This window comes from Halichondria panicea, chromosome 14 (genome assembly GCF_963675165.1).
Source record: "Halichondria panicea chromosome 14, odHalPani1.1, whole genome shotgun sequence".
In the NCBI taxonomy this organism is placed as follows: Eukaryota; Metazoa; Porifera; class Demospongiae; order Suberitida; family Halichondriidae; genus Halichondria; species Halichondria panicea.
The window spans coordinates 4,758,226-4,774,504 of record NC_087390.1 but is presented as its reverse complement, the minus strand read 5'-3'; the positions used below and the strand labels follow the sequence as shown (position 1 = coordinate 4,774,504).

The following is a 16,279-nucleotide window of genomic DNA, read 5'->3' as shown; positions in this document are numbered from 1 at the left end:
AAACGTCACAATTGAAAGTCCCCTAGAAATGACATAATTTTTAATAATAACATCAACAATGACATAAAGTATATGCAACTACATGTATAAGCAGTTGATGTGCAAATAATTATACACGAGTTTGTAAGAATGTTCACAGTTAAGCCAAAGAGGTCACTGCACCAAACCTGCAATTTTAGAAACATGGCGCCATTAAATATACTCATCCCTGTGAAACAAAACAAGTGCCAATACTTGTGGGACATGTGCAGTAACAAAACCTACATGAATAATTATTACTGCATGTACATCCACATATTTAAATACATAAATAGCAATTAAGCATAATGCACCTGTTATCGAGGGACATTCTCCTAACTCTGAGGGTCTGAGAGTCAAGGAAAACACTCTGTGAGCCCTCTCTCAGCTGATTGGCCAGTCTTTTGTCAGTGGAGCTCACCAGAGAGGCTCGCTCACTCGACGCAGACAATTGTCTGTGCATGGGAATAGACAATACTCGAATCAGTGAACTGTGTCTACTGTGATCACTCTAGTAAGTATGTTTGTAGCATCTGCTTCAACCTGTACATGTACATGTATAATTTATAGCACTTCTATATTAATTTTGACATTCACCGATGGTGAGGCCAGTGAGGCCAGTGTAAATGTTACAGTACAGTGCCGTGCATCTCTACTGTATCCCTTAGTAACATACCTTATTCAACTAGTATGTTGACTCAATTAGTGTTTACAGCCAGATGACATGTGACTACACACACTAATTGTAATGCACCTAAACATAGCATGGCTCATGCTGACCTTGTGAGCTTTCGTTTTGTTTGTCTGAAGTTCTCTCTCTCCTCGGCGGCAGAGCCTGGTCTCATCTGGGAGAGTGGTCGCTCCACCTTCTCAGACACTGACCTGCAGGGGAGCAGGGTGATACATGTATATGGACGTGTATTCTGGAGAATGGTGTTTATAAGTTCATGCACCAACATTATAAGGGGGGGTGCAGTGTACACCGTATTATAAGTAGTACTGTACACGTATCAAAGATAAAAGGATAAGCATGTGTAAGTGCATGCATTACACACATCTATAAATAAACAAATAAAGCTACGTACCAGAATGATGTAATAGGGTAAAAAGATTTGTTATCTAATTTTGGTGCTGGAATTTGATACTTTATCATAGAACATGGATACCACAGCAACCAATCTGAATAAACAACGATAAGCACTTTCATTGCCCAATACATACAAAATTATAATCATATCTAATTCCCTAAAGACTGAAAAAAGCCAAGGGAATAGCTAAGAAAGGGTCTCATGATACCAACTGTGGGTGTGCCACTCCAGTGTACACACATGGTAATGGGGGAAATTTCATTCAGGAAATGGACCATCTGAGGATACACAAGAGTGCACTCCTAAGGCAACCACAATAATTATGACCTAGTGGAAGCCAGTTATATACTATAAGTGCTATAAGCTGAATCAAGAGTTCAATGAACTCTTGGCTGAATGGATACATGTACACTAGGGAAAGTGAGAATATAGAAACCCTACACATAATTGGGAAAAGCCCCAAAACGAGGTACTCTACAGTTTAATGGTATATCTAAGGAGACTAGTGAAATCATGGCTGACCCATCTAATAATCGTAATACACAACCACTAGAATAACTATAATTATTATGGGTGTACCAGTGCTTGTCTGAGACTGGTCCCAGTGCAATGCCGAGGGCAATCTCCTCTTCGTGTTGTCGGTGGAGTGTAGAATTTTGGGCCAGACGCACTTGACCTCTCTCCAATATCATGTCTCTCTGTACAGTATTTGAACAGATGTAGTTAATGAATTACTCAAGCTTTATAAAGTATGTTGAATAAAGTGTTAAAACAATCATGGCGAACGGACTGCCGAGGAATTTACAGTTGCCGAACGGCCACCCCCTCTGAAAAAGGACAACTGTGATAGGCCAGATTAAAGGGGCTCTACTGCGTGCTAGTAAATAAATTGTGCTAGTACTATGTGTGGAAATAGGGTACAACAAGTGGTATAAAGGAGAAGAGGACATGCAACAGACTATCAACCCTACATGCGAGCAAATGTTTTTTCCACTGCCCACTTTAGTTTTTGCTCGCAAGCTGTTCCCTCTTTTCCTTCACGCCCTTGTTATACCACTTGCACACTAGGATTTTGTGGAACTACTATGCTAATTGTGGAATTTAACCCACACAGACAAACATAATATTGATGGTGAATGCACCTTTTTAGATTTGGCCTCCTGCATATTCCTGGAGAGCGCATCAGAGGTTTTCTTGTGGGTCTCTGTTTTGCTGGCCTGTACTGACACCACTCTGCTCTTGACCTCAGCTCGAATGGCTTTTGACCCACACACCACCTCAATAGCCATGGAGCATAGTCTACCTGTAGGATGTATATTGTATACTATGTATGTAGGATATGGAGATAGCCAAGATTTGATTTAAGTGTAACCCTCATTATACCAAAGTTTTGGTTGTTACATGTACTTATTTAGTACAAAGTGCAAAAAAATCATTGGAACCTGGGTGGTCTGGCCTTTAGTCAGAGCTAGGTGACTGTTACGAGAGGTTTCCCTAATTCATAAGGACAAATACCCAGACATCAAGTCTGAGTTATGTCAGGGAACCAGGAAACCACCATATAAGGTAAAGGTACAACAACTGAAAGTTACATTGTATGTGACAATGGAGTTACAATACCTGCTTCATCTCCAGGAGATCTTGACTGATACTGCTTTTGTCGTGAGGTGTGATCTGAGTGCACTATCCTACTATGATCATAGTACACCTGTAGTGAACACCAAAAAAGCATCATTGTATAATTTACGAATTGATTTGGGCAATTGACAATTGAAGGTAACAATGTATAGGCTCTGGAAAGAATGCATGGAACCCAGTTGGAGAACAAAGTGATGTCTGTTTTAGGGGTTGTTTTGTACAATTCATTTGAACCTAGGTGCCTCGCCTTTATATTACAGTTAGCAATTCTTCACTTGTTATGCCTCAGTCGCATGTGCAAGCGAGGTATACTGTAGCATGTTTGTGTGTCTGTCTGTGTAGAGGATCAATGAGTAAAAGCTTCTACAGGCTTCTAGTCATGTTTTAATTAGTAGATTTGCAAAATAATGCTTCGTTTTCGAGTTATGCCTAGTATTGCTTACTTGGAATGCCTTTTCAGAAGAGTGTGTAGCAAAACTTCTCCACAGAGTGTTGCTACTCTACTTAGTAGTTAGCTCTGCAATAGAACGCTAGCTATTGGTAGCTGCAAGAGTGAGAATAGAGGCTGAGCTGCAAGGCTCTACAGATGCAGTAGCCATAGACTTTGTACTTTAGTCGTTTTTAGCAACAATCTCGATCATTTCCCACTCTTTAAGTTTCACTGGCATAGCTTTGACACATCCACCGAGGCATCAGCACCCGTGGTGCTTTCATTAGTGGTTTAGGACAGGTAAAACACTAACAGATAATTATGCATTTTACCTTAAAGTTCTGAGCATCCAGATCTAGTGAGGATGAGAGAGAGGCAACGGTGGTCTTGATGTTGCGACGTGTGGTGTCCAGTACTAGCAGGTGTGCCTTCACCACTTGCAAGTGCTGCTCTATACTCCGTTTGCCCTTGGACAACACTCGAGACTCTTCTCGCAACAACTTGATAGAGGCATCCTACAGGAAAGAATGTATTAAATGTACAACAGTCACTAGTGGGTCAACAACGGTACTCTACTGGTAAAAGCTTTTAGCTGGCCAGATTGCTCTAATACCTCAAGTCTGCGAGCTGACCTGCCAAATAATAATTATATACAGGGCTCAGGATATAACGTACCTTATAGACACGTGCTTATAGCCATAGGTTATAAAGGCCATAATTCTCAGAACTTAAAGCTTGGTAAAGATCAACAAACTAGTTTACTTAGAATTGGTATATTGTATATACCCGTACTAGAGTGTTTTGTGAGCATCAAACATACTCCTGTAACATTTCAAAACTTTCTTGCTGCACAATTTGGAAGTAAATACAATGCGAACTTTGCGAACTTAACTTTGTGAGGGTTGATCAATTTGTAATAATAAAATCGCAAACCTAGTAAATACACACGATCCTTGCCAGAACGCTAGATCGCAAAGGGTCAAATTTTCTTCTGATTTGACTTATTCGTAAAGGTTTTTTACCCGCAAAATCTTCTACATGTAGTATAATTGTGAAAACTACAGTAGATCTAGTACAAAATCATACATGAAGGTATATATAGTTGCAGTAAAAAATAGGCTCACCTAATGTTTACAATAGCAGTGGCAATAATTATAAGCACAGTTGTACATAAATATCGTAGAAACTGGATTATTAGCGTACATGCGTTCGTGCAGAGCTCTATACGCTTATATTCGAGAATGTGCTTATAATGCAGTCAATGTCTCTGTGACAATTATGTAGCTAGCTAGAAAGTGAGCAAGCTAGGCAAGCAAACAGCACTATATCATACAATACCATACGTTACAGACATTATAATATTGACCAAGAACTGGAACAAAAAGGTCCAAGTTTACTCATAATTATTCTCCCAGCGATCAAACAAGGTAACAGTGGACCCAAAGAGTCCTTCCAGATGAATATCACCAGCTATACAGCTGCCATGCCCTGTGCAAGCTAGCTAGCTCATTGATAAAATGAAATTAGCTAACACTAACCTCCTTCGCATAATTGGAAAAGCGATTCAATTCGAGTACAACAAACTTATAGTTGAACATGTGCTTAAAGTGAAGATACGCTTATAATCGAGTAAGCTCTAATAATGCAGTTTCTATGGTAGGGTTAACTCACTTCTTCTCCACGACTACTTTTCTTCTGCTGCGTACTGATAGACTGCTGATTGACAGACAGAGATTTCCTTAGGTCCAGCACAGACATCTCTAGAGTCCTCCGTCCACGATTCAAATTCTTGATCTCTTCCTCAACTTTGAGCAAATGTTCTCTCAATTGTGACACATCTTGCTTCATCGATCTGACATGTTGGTGTGCTCCTCTGTTGGTCTTCTCGCGAACATCTTTGGCAACACTTGCTGGTGAAACTAGCCTCTCATGATATTGTAATACTGGACTCCTGCCTCTCATACTACTGGCACTGGAGGGACTTCGATGGGCGATACGAGCATACGATGGTACAGGTGATTTCTTGGATTTGTGGCCCAATTCTGAGCTGGGTCTTGACGTTGGTCTCTGGTTATTTGGTGAGCTTCTGGCATCATTTGAGCTTGGAGATTCAGGCTGCTGTTGGTCATGAATCTTAGCAGGGTATACAGTTTTTGGTCTATTGATAATATCGGCTACGAGGTCAGGAGCGGGGGATAGGGACCTTCGATCGTCTTCCTGATGAGTTGCGACAATGGTGGTGGTTGTGGTTGTAAGGGGTGGTTGAGGGTGTACAGGACTTGGGGCAATGGGTCGAGAACTGGAGGTTCCAGGTAGGCTGAAACTGACTGTCTTGGGAGTTCTTGGCATTTTCAACTGTGCACCAACTATCTGGGACCAGCAGGTAGGGTTGCCTTGTCTTGCTTAGGATGCCAATCTACTTGCACAGAGCTAAACGCAACAGCTGAAGCTAATTTGCACCTATTGTGACAGTTATGGTTCTCTTGACGGTTTGAAGCTAGCGGACGTTATTAGATTCCCACATCACTATGGAAACTGAGTGTGATTGATTGCGTGGGCGAACGCCAACCACGAAAATTGACTAAAAATTCAATCGCACAAAAAGTGGTGTACAAACAACATAGCTATAAATTTATACTTTATACATATACAATAATTAGTTTCAGTCAGTTTTACTCTTTTTGGCAGGTGGTGGTGATGCATCATTGTCCTCCAAACTAAATCCAGGAATCTTGGGTGTAATGAGACTCAGACATAGTTTCGATTGTTGAATACTTGATTTTTGCACGGTGACTCGAACAACGAGACGATCAAACAGCCTAAACTTCACCCCTTCAACTGTCAGAGAGGGCTCTGAATCGTCTGATTCCATTGCTAGCTTTCCCCCATCAGCAGACTTATCGTCAAAAAAGAGAGGAGATTCGAGTCCGTACTTTGGAATGAGCAAGTGTAGAGCGTTGTGCCGTACAAAAAGTACGAAAGCTTCTTCGATAGTCGTTTTGTTCTTGAAAAATAGGTGTGTGTGCAGATTCACAGAGGCTCTGGCCGCATACTGAGCATTCTTGTGTCTATGGTTGAGATGGCTACACACTTGTTGTACTTTATGCTTCTCAAGTAGCTCGGGGTAAGTGGAATCGACGTGAATCGAAGTAGCTAGCAGCCGATGCACTAACAGGTCTGAATACCTACGAATAGGGGAGGTGAAATGTGTATAGATCGGAGAAGCCAGGCCATAATGGTGGTATTCTTCTTCCGGTAGTGTGCCAGAGCAGAAGTAGAGTGCTTGCATCATGCAACGTGTGGTCATAATTCGTAGCATCGTATTGAAATAAGGCTCTTCAGGAAGTGTAGCTTTGTCAAGCGAAGTTGCTAGAGCTTTAGCGGTTTCAACGGCAATATCCACACCCTTTGATTTGCCAGCCTTGATAAGTATATCGTAGTTTGAAAGGGGAGGGGAAGGGTGTCTTCTTAGGACTGCACAGTTAGGAAAGGCCTCGTGAATATGCTTAGCCACTGTGATATTAGCCAGCAACATAAACTCTTCAACAAGCGAATTTGTATCTCTCAATTCTTTAGTCTGAAGATCGATCGGGTCGTGAGTTTCACTGTCTACTTCAAATCGGATTTCAGGAGATGCTAGCGTGAGAGCTCCAGCCTCTAAGCGTTCTTGTTTCAATATCTTGGCCAGAGCGTTCAGCCGACGAAGACTTTCTGTGACGGGGTCTACTAAGCGCGTGTCATCAATACGCATCTGAGCTTCGGAGTACGTCAAAGCAGCTCTCGATCGAATCACACTCTTGGTGAACTTATTTGAAACAATCTTTGCATCCGATGTCAACTCCCATATCGTTGAGAATGCAAACCTTTCTTCACCACCCCGTAATGAGCAAAGGTTAGAACTGAGTAGATCGGGTACCATATCGATACGTTTATCCGTAAGGTAGACAGTTGTTCCACGATTTTCTGCCTCTTTGTCCAAAGCCGTTCCGGGTCGAATAAAATGTGAAACGTCAGCAATATGCACACCCACTTCAAAATTTCCATTGTCAAGTTCCATACAGTGAAGGGCATCATCTATATCAGTACAACCAGGTGGGTCCACACTACAGATGTCTAGGTGCCTTAAATCCTCACGAACTTCGAGATCTTTGGTCGAGATGGACCAGGGCAGCTGTGGTAAATCAGCGAGCACAGTTTGTGAGAAGGATAAGTGGGGGACATCGTGCTCAATCAGTAATACTTCATTCTCCGTATCTTTGTCTCCAATTTCACCAAGCTCCCTCACATAATGGCCACGGGGGAACCTGGAGGTACGAGGCCACGAATCGATACTCACAATAATTCTTTTTCCGATGAGATTCTGAGCTTGTCTAGTCTCGAGACGAACTCTCGGTATTCGACGATCGGCAGGGATGAACGTATGCATTCGAGTGCTGCTCATTGAAGAGTGGGTGAGGGGCAGGATAGTGCCACAATACTGGCGCCAGTTTCGTTTTATGACACCCACCACTCTCCCAGTTGGCTGAAGAAGCGTTTCGTCCATCTTGGCTCTAGAACTCGGCAAATCAATGTCCATTTCCTCGTTTTCTTTTGATTGTTGACCACTGTCAGCATCTTTCATCACATAGCCTGAAGGGGAGGACCATTTCTCTTTAGGGAATATTTCAATTGCCACTAAATCTTCGTCTACAGATCTATTGAGATTTTCAAGACCTTGAATCAATACAAACTTCTCCATGGATGCAACACCAACTGAACCCTCCAGATAGTTTTCCCTAGAGCCGTGGAACACTCCCTGATGATACTTGCCACTTTTCAGTCCCGTTTGGATTGCGGATAATGGCAGGTGTTCGGGAAATATCAATTTCTCTTTTGATTTCATACCGTTTTCGAACGTGCTTGTTGCAAGTCGATCGACGAGTGAGGGATGTTCAGTCAGCGAGTTAGCATAGTCGTGGATAGTGTACACTTCAAGACCTTCCGATTTGGCTTTCTCTAAATTTTCTCTATCGTTTGTCAGAAGCACGACTTTTGGTGGGCTTTTGAGATTCTTTTTCAAGTGTTCATTGTACCAATTGGTGGATACTCGAATAGCTCTGTCATTTCGATCGTTAGAACTTTCACTACCGTCTCGTTTCGTGAATGTTTCGTTGTGATGCTCGTTTGCAAAAACATAGAAACGCTTGGAAGTATTGCTAATAAGATCTCTGATTCGTTTGTAGGCACTCAAGTTCTGGTTTTTCACCTAGGCAAATAAAAATGAAAAATGGCAGATGACAATGTACAGTACACATAATAATTGCTGTGGTTCAAATTAAGACCAGTTAAACCTTTCCCCCTGTATCACACAAAAACTTGGCTGCTCGCAAACTACAGCCTTTCCTCATATTATAACAAACTATAACAAACGCACATTTGATGGAAATAAAATGTGCGTATATGCAAGAGGAACAATACATCACGTTGGCAAGGCTTAGAGAAAAAGGGCAAAACCAACGGTGATCACCACATTACAACCAATCAAAGTAAGGTAGCTGTGTGTACAAGTCAGGTGATTTAATCAGACTATACGACCAGACTCTAACCACTTTCTTTTTGAAAGAGTTAAGCAAACGCTAAAGCTCACAAGAGTTACAAGCCATGCTTCAGATATGTTTACAAATACACCAACTAGAGCAGACACCTGTGCGCTAGGGGTAACAATATAAGTACTGGAGTTTTCCTACTATTTTTCTACAGCCAGATTACCTCTTGCAAGACAATTTGAAGCAGAATAACATTCTTGATAGCTGCATCCTCAAAAAAGTCTATCTGATGAAGCACAACATTTGTGTCTGGCAGTAGGAAATGACTGTCGGGGCAAAGATCAGAGACTAGCAGAGGATGAGCTTCTAAAACAGCTCCTTCTCCTTGCTTGCAGGCTGTACATCCCTTCACACTACACCACACATCATCTCTGAGGTAGTGCTCCCGAACAACCTTCACAACAGCTCCCTTTTTAGTCTTCTTCACAAATGTCTTAGATGCCAACATACTTAACTTGATAGAGTTGATTTTCGACCACGTGCTAAATGGGTATGCATCGTCAGGTATGACACGCCCCTAACATTGGGTATAGGCGTGGTCTTTTATGCTGAGCTCAACAAAAAGCTACACAACATGGAGCAACAAGCCATTGGTGTTGTTCTAGGAGCTACATCTCTATTTGCAGGCTACATTCTCCGAAAACTTGCTCAGATGAGAGCAGAAGACCTATCCTATCTAAACCATGTCCCCCAATTTCAAGATTTCAAGCAACTAAAGGACCACTTAAAGAACTCCCCGAACCAAAACGCTGAAGTCCTTCTCCAAGGAAGAGTAGAGAAACTCGATAAAGCCCTAACCTCAGAGAAAACAGAACTACAGGGGGCGGCTAGACTGGTGACCACGACAACGTACACCAAGGTCCTACACCAGCAAGAGGGACAACCGAAAAAATGGAGAGACATGTCGAATACAATTGAGAACTTAAATGTTTCCGTGCCCTTCAAGCTAGTTGATGGTAGTGGTAACCATGTCACAGTGCGTGGAGCACACGAGGCTGGTGGATTCCGGCATGTGCTGCAGAGAGTGTGGCAAGACAAGGTACAAGCTGATTCGAGAAGCCTGGGAGATTTTGCAACAAACATGGCGCTAAAGGAGATACCAAATGGATCCCTTACTAGAGAATTTCTACTTGTGTTTGGTAGTTCGATTGGTGCATATGGAAATGCCGTTCTGGAGAGTCAGTCACTTTTGAGCAGTGGGCAAGTGTCTTTTACGCCTGTCGAGGTGAATTCATCAATACGAAGTCTTATTTCGAAGAATGAGATGATTTTGGGCTCGATGAAGTTATTTTCTGTAATATTTCTGGTTGGAGGAGGAAGTATCCTGTTCATAACTGGTATCTCACTACTGTTCCGCTTGCTAGAGAGGGAAAGACGGGAAGATCAGCTGCCCCTACCATCATCTTAGATACGATCTGACCAATTTAGTGCTAGATTATTGTTGACAGTTGTATATAGCTTTCATGTATTTTTGGATTTGTGTACAGTGTTACTAGCTAATAACAGGAGTACTATACAGTTATTAATGTACTCCTGCTAATAATTATTGTGATCATGGGTAAAGATCATTAATTAAATTAAATCAGTTTGTACATCGAAGCACAATCAGATACAATACCGATCATTCCCAGACAAAAAATGTCTTCCACTTATGAACCGTTCTGTGGAGATTCTACCCAAGAATTGACTCTCTGCATCAGGGTGATACGATCATTTGAATACAGAAGCATCAAAGTGAGTAATACACAATTTATTCGACCATTAAAATGTGATTTAGCTATCTAGACCTACCCTAAGACCTCGATTTAAGGCGACCCTCGAAATATGCGACACCCAGGAGCTTCAACAATTTTCTGACCTCTAAAAGTAGCGACAGCTGCGTTGACAATTATTTTTTAATGTTGCGTTCTAAATAGAGGTAAATGTAGCCACTCCCTAGCCTCGGTTGTAGCCCACTGGAAAATCAGTGTTAGGCAAGTAGACTCTGTAAAGCTACCTCCAATTAGATGCGACCATATAAATATGCGACACCAAGACTTCAATATAATTTTTTTATTAATTTTTTTTCAACCTCCAAAAGATGCGTAATTATTAAAAGTGTCGCTTTAAATCGAGATATTACGGTAGTTGATTTGATCATAATCACATGTTGTCCTATAATTCACTGTGATTCGTACAGTGATTAATTGTGTATCAGTAATTGCACGTCGTCATTAACAACGTGCAATTACTAGTAGCCTTGACGACCGTACGTTCGAATAACGGCCGCGGAAAATTTTTTTTACTGAAACTGCAGCTAAAAATGTCCTTAAAACTGCATCACAAACAATTAACAATCAATAGTATGGCTACTCGTGCAATAATTATGGGATTAATAGCACGAGTAACAAGCAATGGCAAAGATACTAATTGCACGAGGCGTAGCTATTAATTATTTGCCGGTGTATCACATATTAAATCTGGCAAACTTAGGCAGTATACTTTTCAGACCTTTAAAACTAGCGACAACTGTGTAGACAATTAATGTCACGCCCTAAATGAAGGTATTAAAATCAGGGGGAAGAGGGGTAACCGCATCCCCCCTGGCTCACAGTTCCCCTTCCCCTAAAATGTGCATTCAGGTACTAGTTGTATGACTAGAATGTAAATGCAATTCCAAAATTCACCTAAGCGCACCTAATTAACATTTTCCAGGGGGGCCAGGGTTCCCTAAGCCGGTGACAAACTCTGCATGCCTTTATTCTCCCCCTAACACCCTGTAATAAAAAGTAGCCACACCTTAGCCTCGATTCTAAAATACTGCATAGCGGGTATAATTATTTTGCGGAATGACCATTTAGGCCACACAAATTAATCACTTGTTTCTCAGGCATATTCTACCAAAAATCGAAGAGGGGAGGAGGCTTTTTTCTTTATTTTTGGTGGATCAAAAACTTCCGGCCACATCTTGGCCACTCCTCCTTACATGTCAGGTAAAAGTACATACAAAATAGGAAAAATACACTACACACTCTGCTTGTAGTTTACGTTTTCGCTTTAAAACAGCTGTCAAGCACAAGTCAGGAAAGGCACGAGGTCAAGTGCCATCATGTGATGAGATGATAATTTTTTAATTTTAAACCTGGCGATCATTACCTGAATATTAAAGTATAATTATAGCTGAGTAAATAAAAGGATCCACGAGGCAGGGTGTCATACAGGATATTGAAGTAGAGGGGGAAGTAACCATTGCTAAAAAAAGGTCAACTGTTATTTCAATACCCAGCTATGGACACTCTTGAAAGGGGGGGAGAATTGGAACTAGGGGGGGATATCCCCCTTTCCCCCTGTATGACACCCTGATGAGGGGTAAAAAAAAAAAAAACGAGAGGGCCTGAGAAACAAGTGATTAAGTTTGTGTGGCCTTATAGAATGTTTTCGCGGATTCGGAATAGCAGCCTTATTGCAGCGCGCATACACGCGATTAGGTATTAATGTTTGCAGGTACATGCTAGTGAAAACTGCAAACATTTGTATCCTCGAAATAGTGCTATAAGTATACCTGCTATAAGGTATATAAGAGTTTAAGCGGCCTGAAATTGAGGCAAGTAGACCAAGTGGAGCTACCTCCAATTACATGGCATTGTAGATTCGACCCTCTAAATATGTGTCTTCTAATTTTTTCAACCTCCAAAAGAAGCAACTTTTGGTTTCATAATTATTAAACAGTGTCACGTGTCGCCTTACAGTAGTAGCTACCTATTTCAAAATGAACGTTTACCGTAAATTTAAAATACAGAATTTTCATTTGCCGTGAATTTATAATACAGAATTTTCATATGAAAATAATACAGACACTTGTGCTGCGAGGTGTCCCACAGTCGTTGCTGGTGAAGGACCTAATGGAGAGAATACTTGGCGGTGAGCCTGAGGGATACAGTAGTGCATAAATTGCGCTGTATGTACAGTTGTTGAGTTGAGCCTTGGACATTTACACACTTCTAAATGCCTGCATTATTTTAATGATTGCTTCCCATGCTCAGAGATCCAACAGAGCAAGTCTCTTCCTCCTTCCTTCAAGAAGCATCAGTATGGTGAATAGAGAGTGTACGTTGTATTTTTAACAACCATCAGCGATACTGTTTCTAGACCCTTGTTACTTGTAGATTCCCGATTACCCTTTTAGCATAATAAAAAGTGTACGTTTAACAACCCCATCACTAGGCGATCAGTGATGCTTCTATAGTTAATTTATGCTGACAGGTCTTCATACAGAAAAAAATTGACAGGGGAGGGGGGCAAAAGTCACATTTCAGACAAATAGGGGGCAAGCTAGATATTGGCCGTCTGGGGATATGCCCCCACCCCCAGGAAATTTATTTGGTTGGTGTGTCACAGGCTGTAACACAGTGTGTTGGTCTAATCTTGTTTTCATTTAATCAAGGCCTCACCTTCACGTTTGTCACCACACACACATGCACACCTCACTTGCAGATTGTCTCAAGATCCACTCTCATGCTCATGGGGCCAAGGTGAGCACTTGTGAACAAGTTGCTTACGGACACATACATGTTCGTTTCATCGCCCTCAGACCAACGACACAGCCATCAACCTAGACCATGATGAGTGGATACTAAGTCCTGACAAGACACTGTTGGAGTCCGACATACGTGAGTCAGTATGCAACTGTGCCATACAAAGGTTAACCTATAACAATCAATCGCACACACAAAATACGGGACGAGTGTTGCATCGTTACTCCAGGTTAGTGTCACAACCCCTTGCCGTGTGTGATACACGTTGCAACGTACATATATAAATTAATGACTTGTCTTGTTATTTCTTATGGAAAATTGTGCAAAGCTTGTATACATCTGCTGTGCCCCCCCCCCCTACACACACAGGCAATGAGACAGAGATTTCATTTTTCCTCAAACAAGATTACGAGAAGTACAAAAAGAATCCACAGTTTCTATGGTGACAAAAATTAATTATGTAGACTGTAAATATGAACATGAAGTTTTCACTTTCAATGTATAATTACACCTCCAACACATACGTATGCATGTAATTAATGTGTGTTAAGACGTGAGAGCTTAAAAGCTTGTTGTAACCCAACCTTCCAATCTTAGACATCAATGTTTTTATAAGAGTCCACGCGCAGATCGACTGATCAAACTTCCTGTTTTGCATTCCACACACTACAGTACTATAGCTAAGCCAGGTGGTATATATGACACACATTAGCTGGATGAGATTGCATGGCACAGTAAGACAAGAATGGCCAATTACACCTTACTATGGATATTGACGTGGCTCTGTGCTATATCTGCTGTAACATTAGCTACTAACTCTACCGACACGAGTACAACTGCAGCTCCTGTACAAAGTGAAGCAGATGCTGATCAAGATGCAACAGAAGCAGCAGCCGTAAATAGTGAAACCACCACCCCAAGGCCCGACCTACATCTTAGTCTGTCCCCAAGCACTATAGGAGGCTTGGCAGCTGCTGGAGCTGTGATACTAATGATTGTCGTGTCCTGTATGGTTTTCATGACTTGCATTTGCATCTATCAAGTGTGTACCTGCTTTGATTAAATGTACACATCAACAGCTATAATTATGCAGCTCGATAGACAACAGCCGTCAAACTTTTGTATTGTATGGATCGATGCGATATTTATAATGCAGTAATCATGTGATTTATCTTGCAAAAATCTAGAGAGTGTCATTACATGCATGCGTAGATTGCGTGCACTATACATGCATGAAGTAAAGCATGCATGCATAGTTTATAGGCACCACTAGTCCTACAGCTAATATTATAAACTATTATAGGTCTAGACATATACTCTACCCTCGGTCACTCCTACATAAACCATTTAGCTTTGTAGTCGTTGCAAGGGGAATTGAATATTAGAGTTTCAAATTACTTGCAAAGGCGTTAATCTCAGGGATTTTATGCATGCATGCAGACATCCGATACTCTGAGAAAGTGTACATAGTCGGGTGTGAACCGCTAACCTTGTCAATGGGTTGGATGAGACTAAACAAACCATAGCTTTAGCGGTCAATAATTAGTGGGAAACCCAATTTCCATAGACACAATGTGACATATGTTGTTGGAGGAACTAGACATGCTCCTAGCTATAATTATATAGGCAGCAACAATAATTATTGACTTAATTCACATGCAGTGAAAGCTATAATATTAGTGAAAACAACAACTGATCATGAGCAGTAAATGAAGTAAAAAGTTGAATAGTGAATAAATAATTGCCTGTATACATCTTAAATACGTACGCATGGAGTAGGGCAATGGGAAAACATGGACAGCACACGTTAACAACATCAAAATGTAATAGTAAAGGTGCTAACTAGGGTTCCAATAAGTGTTGATTACAACAGTATGATTGTACATTGAGCTTAATTAATATCCAGATAATATGCATATTATGGTGTGTATTATACGTATTCAGAGGAGGTACGACATCCGCGTGTCTTTAACACACACATTCTAAACTTTGACCTAAGAAATGTGTGTCTAAAACGTTTTCTTTGACACGCGGATGTCGTACCTCCTCTGGTACGACACATGCCATATAATTATTATTGACTTGATTTATTGTGTAACGTGTATATTATACATGTCAACGTGTATATGCATGTTGTAATGTGTATATATTATGTTGACATGCATGTTGCATGCATGCATATTGTAAGGCAGTTGCATGCATATTGTAACGTGCATATGAATGCACGCGTGTGTACATTGTCATAGTCATTTTGACACAGATAACACCCGTACCCCATACTAGAGAGCCTTTGATGTCAATCCGTGTTACAGTTGCTCAACACGCGGGAAACAATGTTTCATGAATTATGATCACTACAAGATATTCAGAGCCCCCCTAGTAAAACGTCATTCTCATGCCCCCTAATGATGAGCATCAGTTGGAAAAGAAAAAATACACATTTTTGACTTTTGTGAAGAGAGCTAGAGGTACAAAACACTCTATGAGATCTTTATGTACCTAGAGTGCTTCTAATATAGCTAAGACTATGCAACTCATCGGTGTACTGTGTCCCATATGGTCTCAAGTGTCAGTTGGAAGTGCAAGTTTTAGTATACTAAATCTAGCAGAAAAGTCAAGGTACTAGATTTTACCAACGTTAGATACATAGCCTCGATTAAACCCCGGTGTAACGCGGATATAATTCGAGGTAACTTCCGTTTCCAATCCCTCTCCCTATTCGGTTGCACTGGGGCATATTGATCTTTTTGAGACCAGAGCGCACCGCACCCTCCACCCAATACTTCAAATCATTGCTTTTATAGTGACACATGAATAAAGCAGTTATGGTTCAGACGTCAACTTCTTGTGGTAAATTTACTAGACAGAATATGACTGTTTCAATCAGCCTCGATTTTTCAGGCCGCAAGGAAAAGCCACTGTTGAAGGGGCTGGAGTCGAGGCTAGGTTTCGATGCACTTACTTGTAAATCCAGCCACCAAAACAGAACAAAAACTACCAAATTAC

The 16,279-nt window shown here is 41.2% G+C and overlaps 4 protein-coding genes across 5 annotated transcripts in view; 2 read left to right on the top strand and 2 right to left on the bottom strand.

Moving 5' to 3' along the window:
• Positions 1-16,279, top strand: part of LOC135347803 (uncharacterized) — a gene marked incomplete in the record, with an annotated part of 825,189 nt that overhangs the window by 429,149 nt on the left and 379,761 nt on the right.
• Positions 24-5,691, bottom strand: LOC135347901 (protein lava lamp-like). Its single transcript, XM_064546014.1, has 8 exons — positions 4,846-5,691; positions 3,507-3,689; positions 2,727-2,814; positions 2,249-2,409; positions 1,686-1,804; positions 799-900; positions 333-473; positions 24-167 (listed from the first exon to the last, which is right to left on the bottom strand). Exons 1-8 carry the CDS (start codon positions 5,521-5,523, stop codon positions 140-142), a joined length of 1,500 nt encoding a protein of 499 aa, XP_064402084.1. The 5' UTR covers positions 5,524-5,691; the 3' UTR covers positions 24-139.
• LOC135347833 (exosome complex exonuclease RRP44-like) lies at positions 5,752-9,260 on the bottom strand. Its single transcript, XM_064545920.1, has 2 exons — positions 8,923-9,260; positions 5,752-8,419 (listed from the first exon to the last, which is right to left on the bottom strand). Exons 1-2 carry the CDS (start codon positions 9,205-9,207, stop codon positions 5,837-5,839), a joined length of 2,868 nt encoding a protein of 955 aa, XP_064401990.1. The 5' UTR covers positions 9,208-9,260; the 3' UTR covers positions 5,752-5,836.
• On the top strand, positions 9,395-14,440 carry LOC135347983 (UPF0538 protein C2orf76 homolog). Of its 2 annotated transcripts, none has more exons than XM_064546160.1 (6): positions 9,395-10,493; positions 12,593-12,659; positions 12,782-12,832; positions 13,233-13,270; positions 13,330-13,408; positions 13,643-14,440. In XM_064546160.1, the coding sequence occupies exons 1-6, from the start codon at positions 10,398-10,400 to the stop codon at positions 13,717-13,719; spliced, it is 408 nt and encodes a 135-aa protein (XP_064402230.1). In that variant the 5' UTR covers positions 9,395-10,397; the 3' UTR covers positions 13,720-14,440. The 2 variants fall into 2 exon arrangements, with proteins under 2 accessions (XP_064402230.1, XP_064402229.1); XM_064546159.1 differs by having other exon boundaries at positions 13,330-13,502.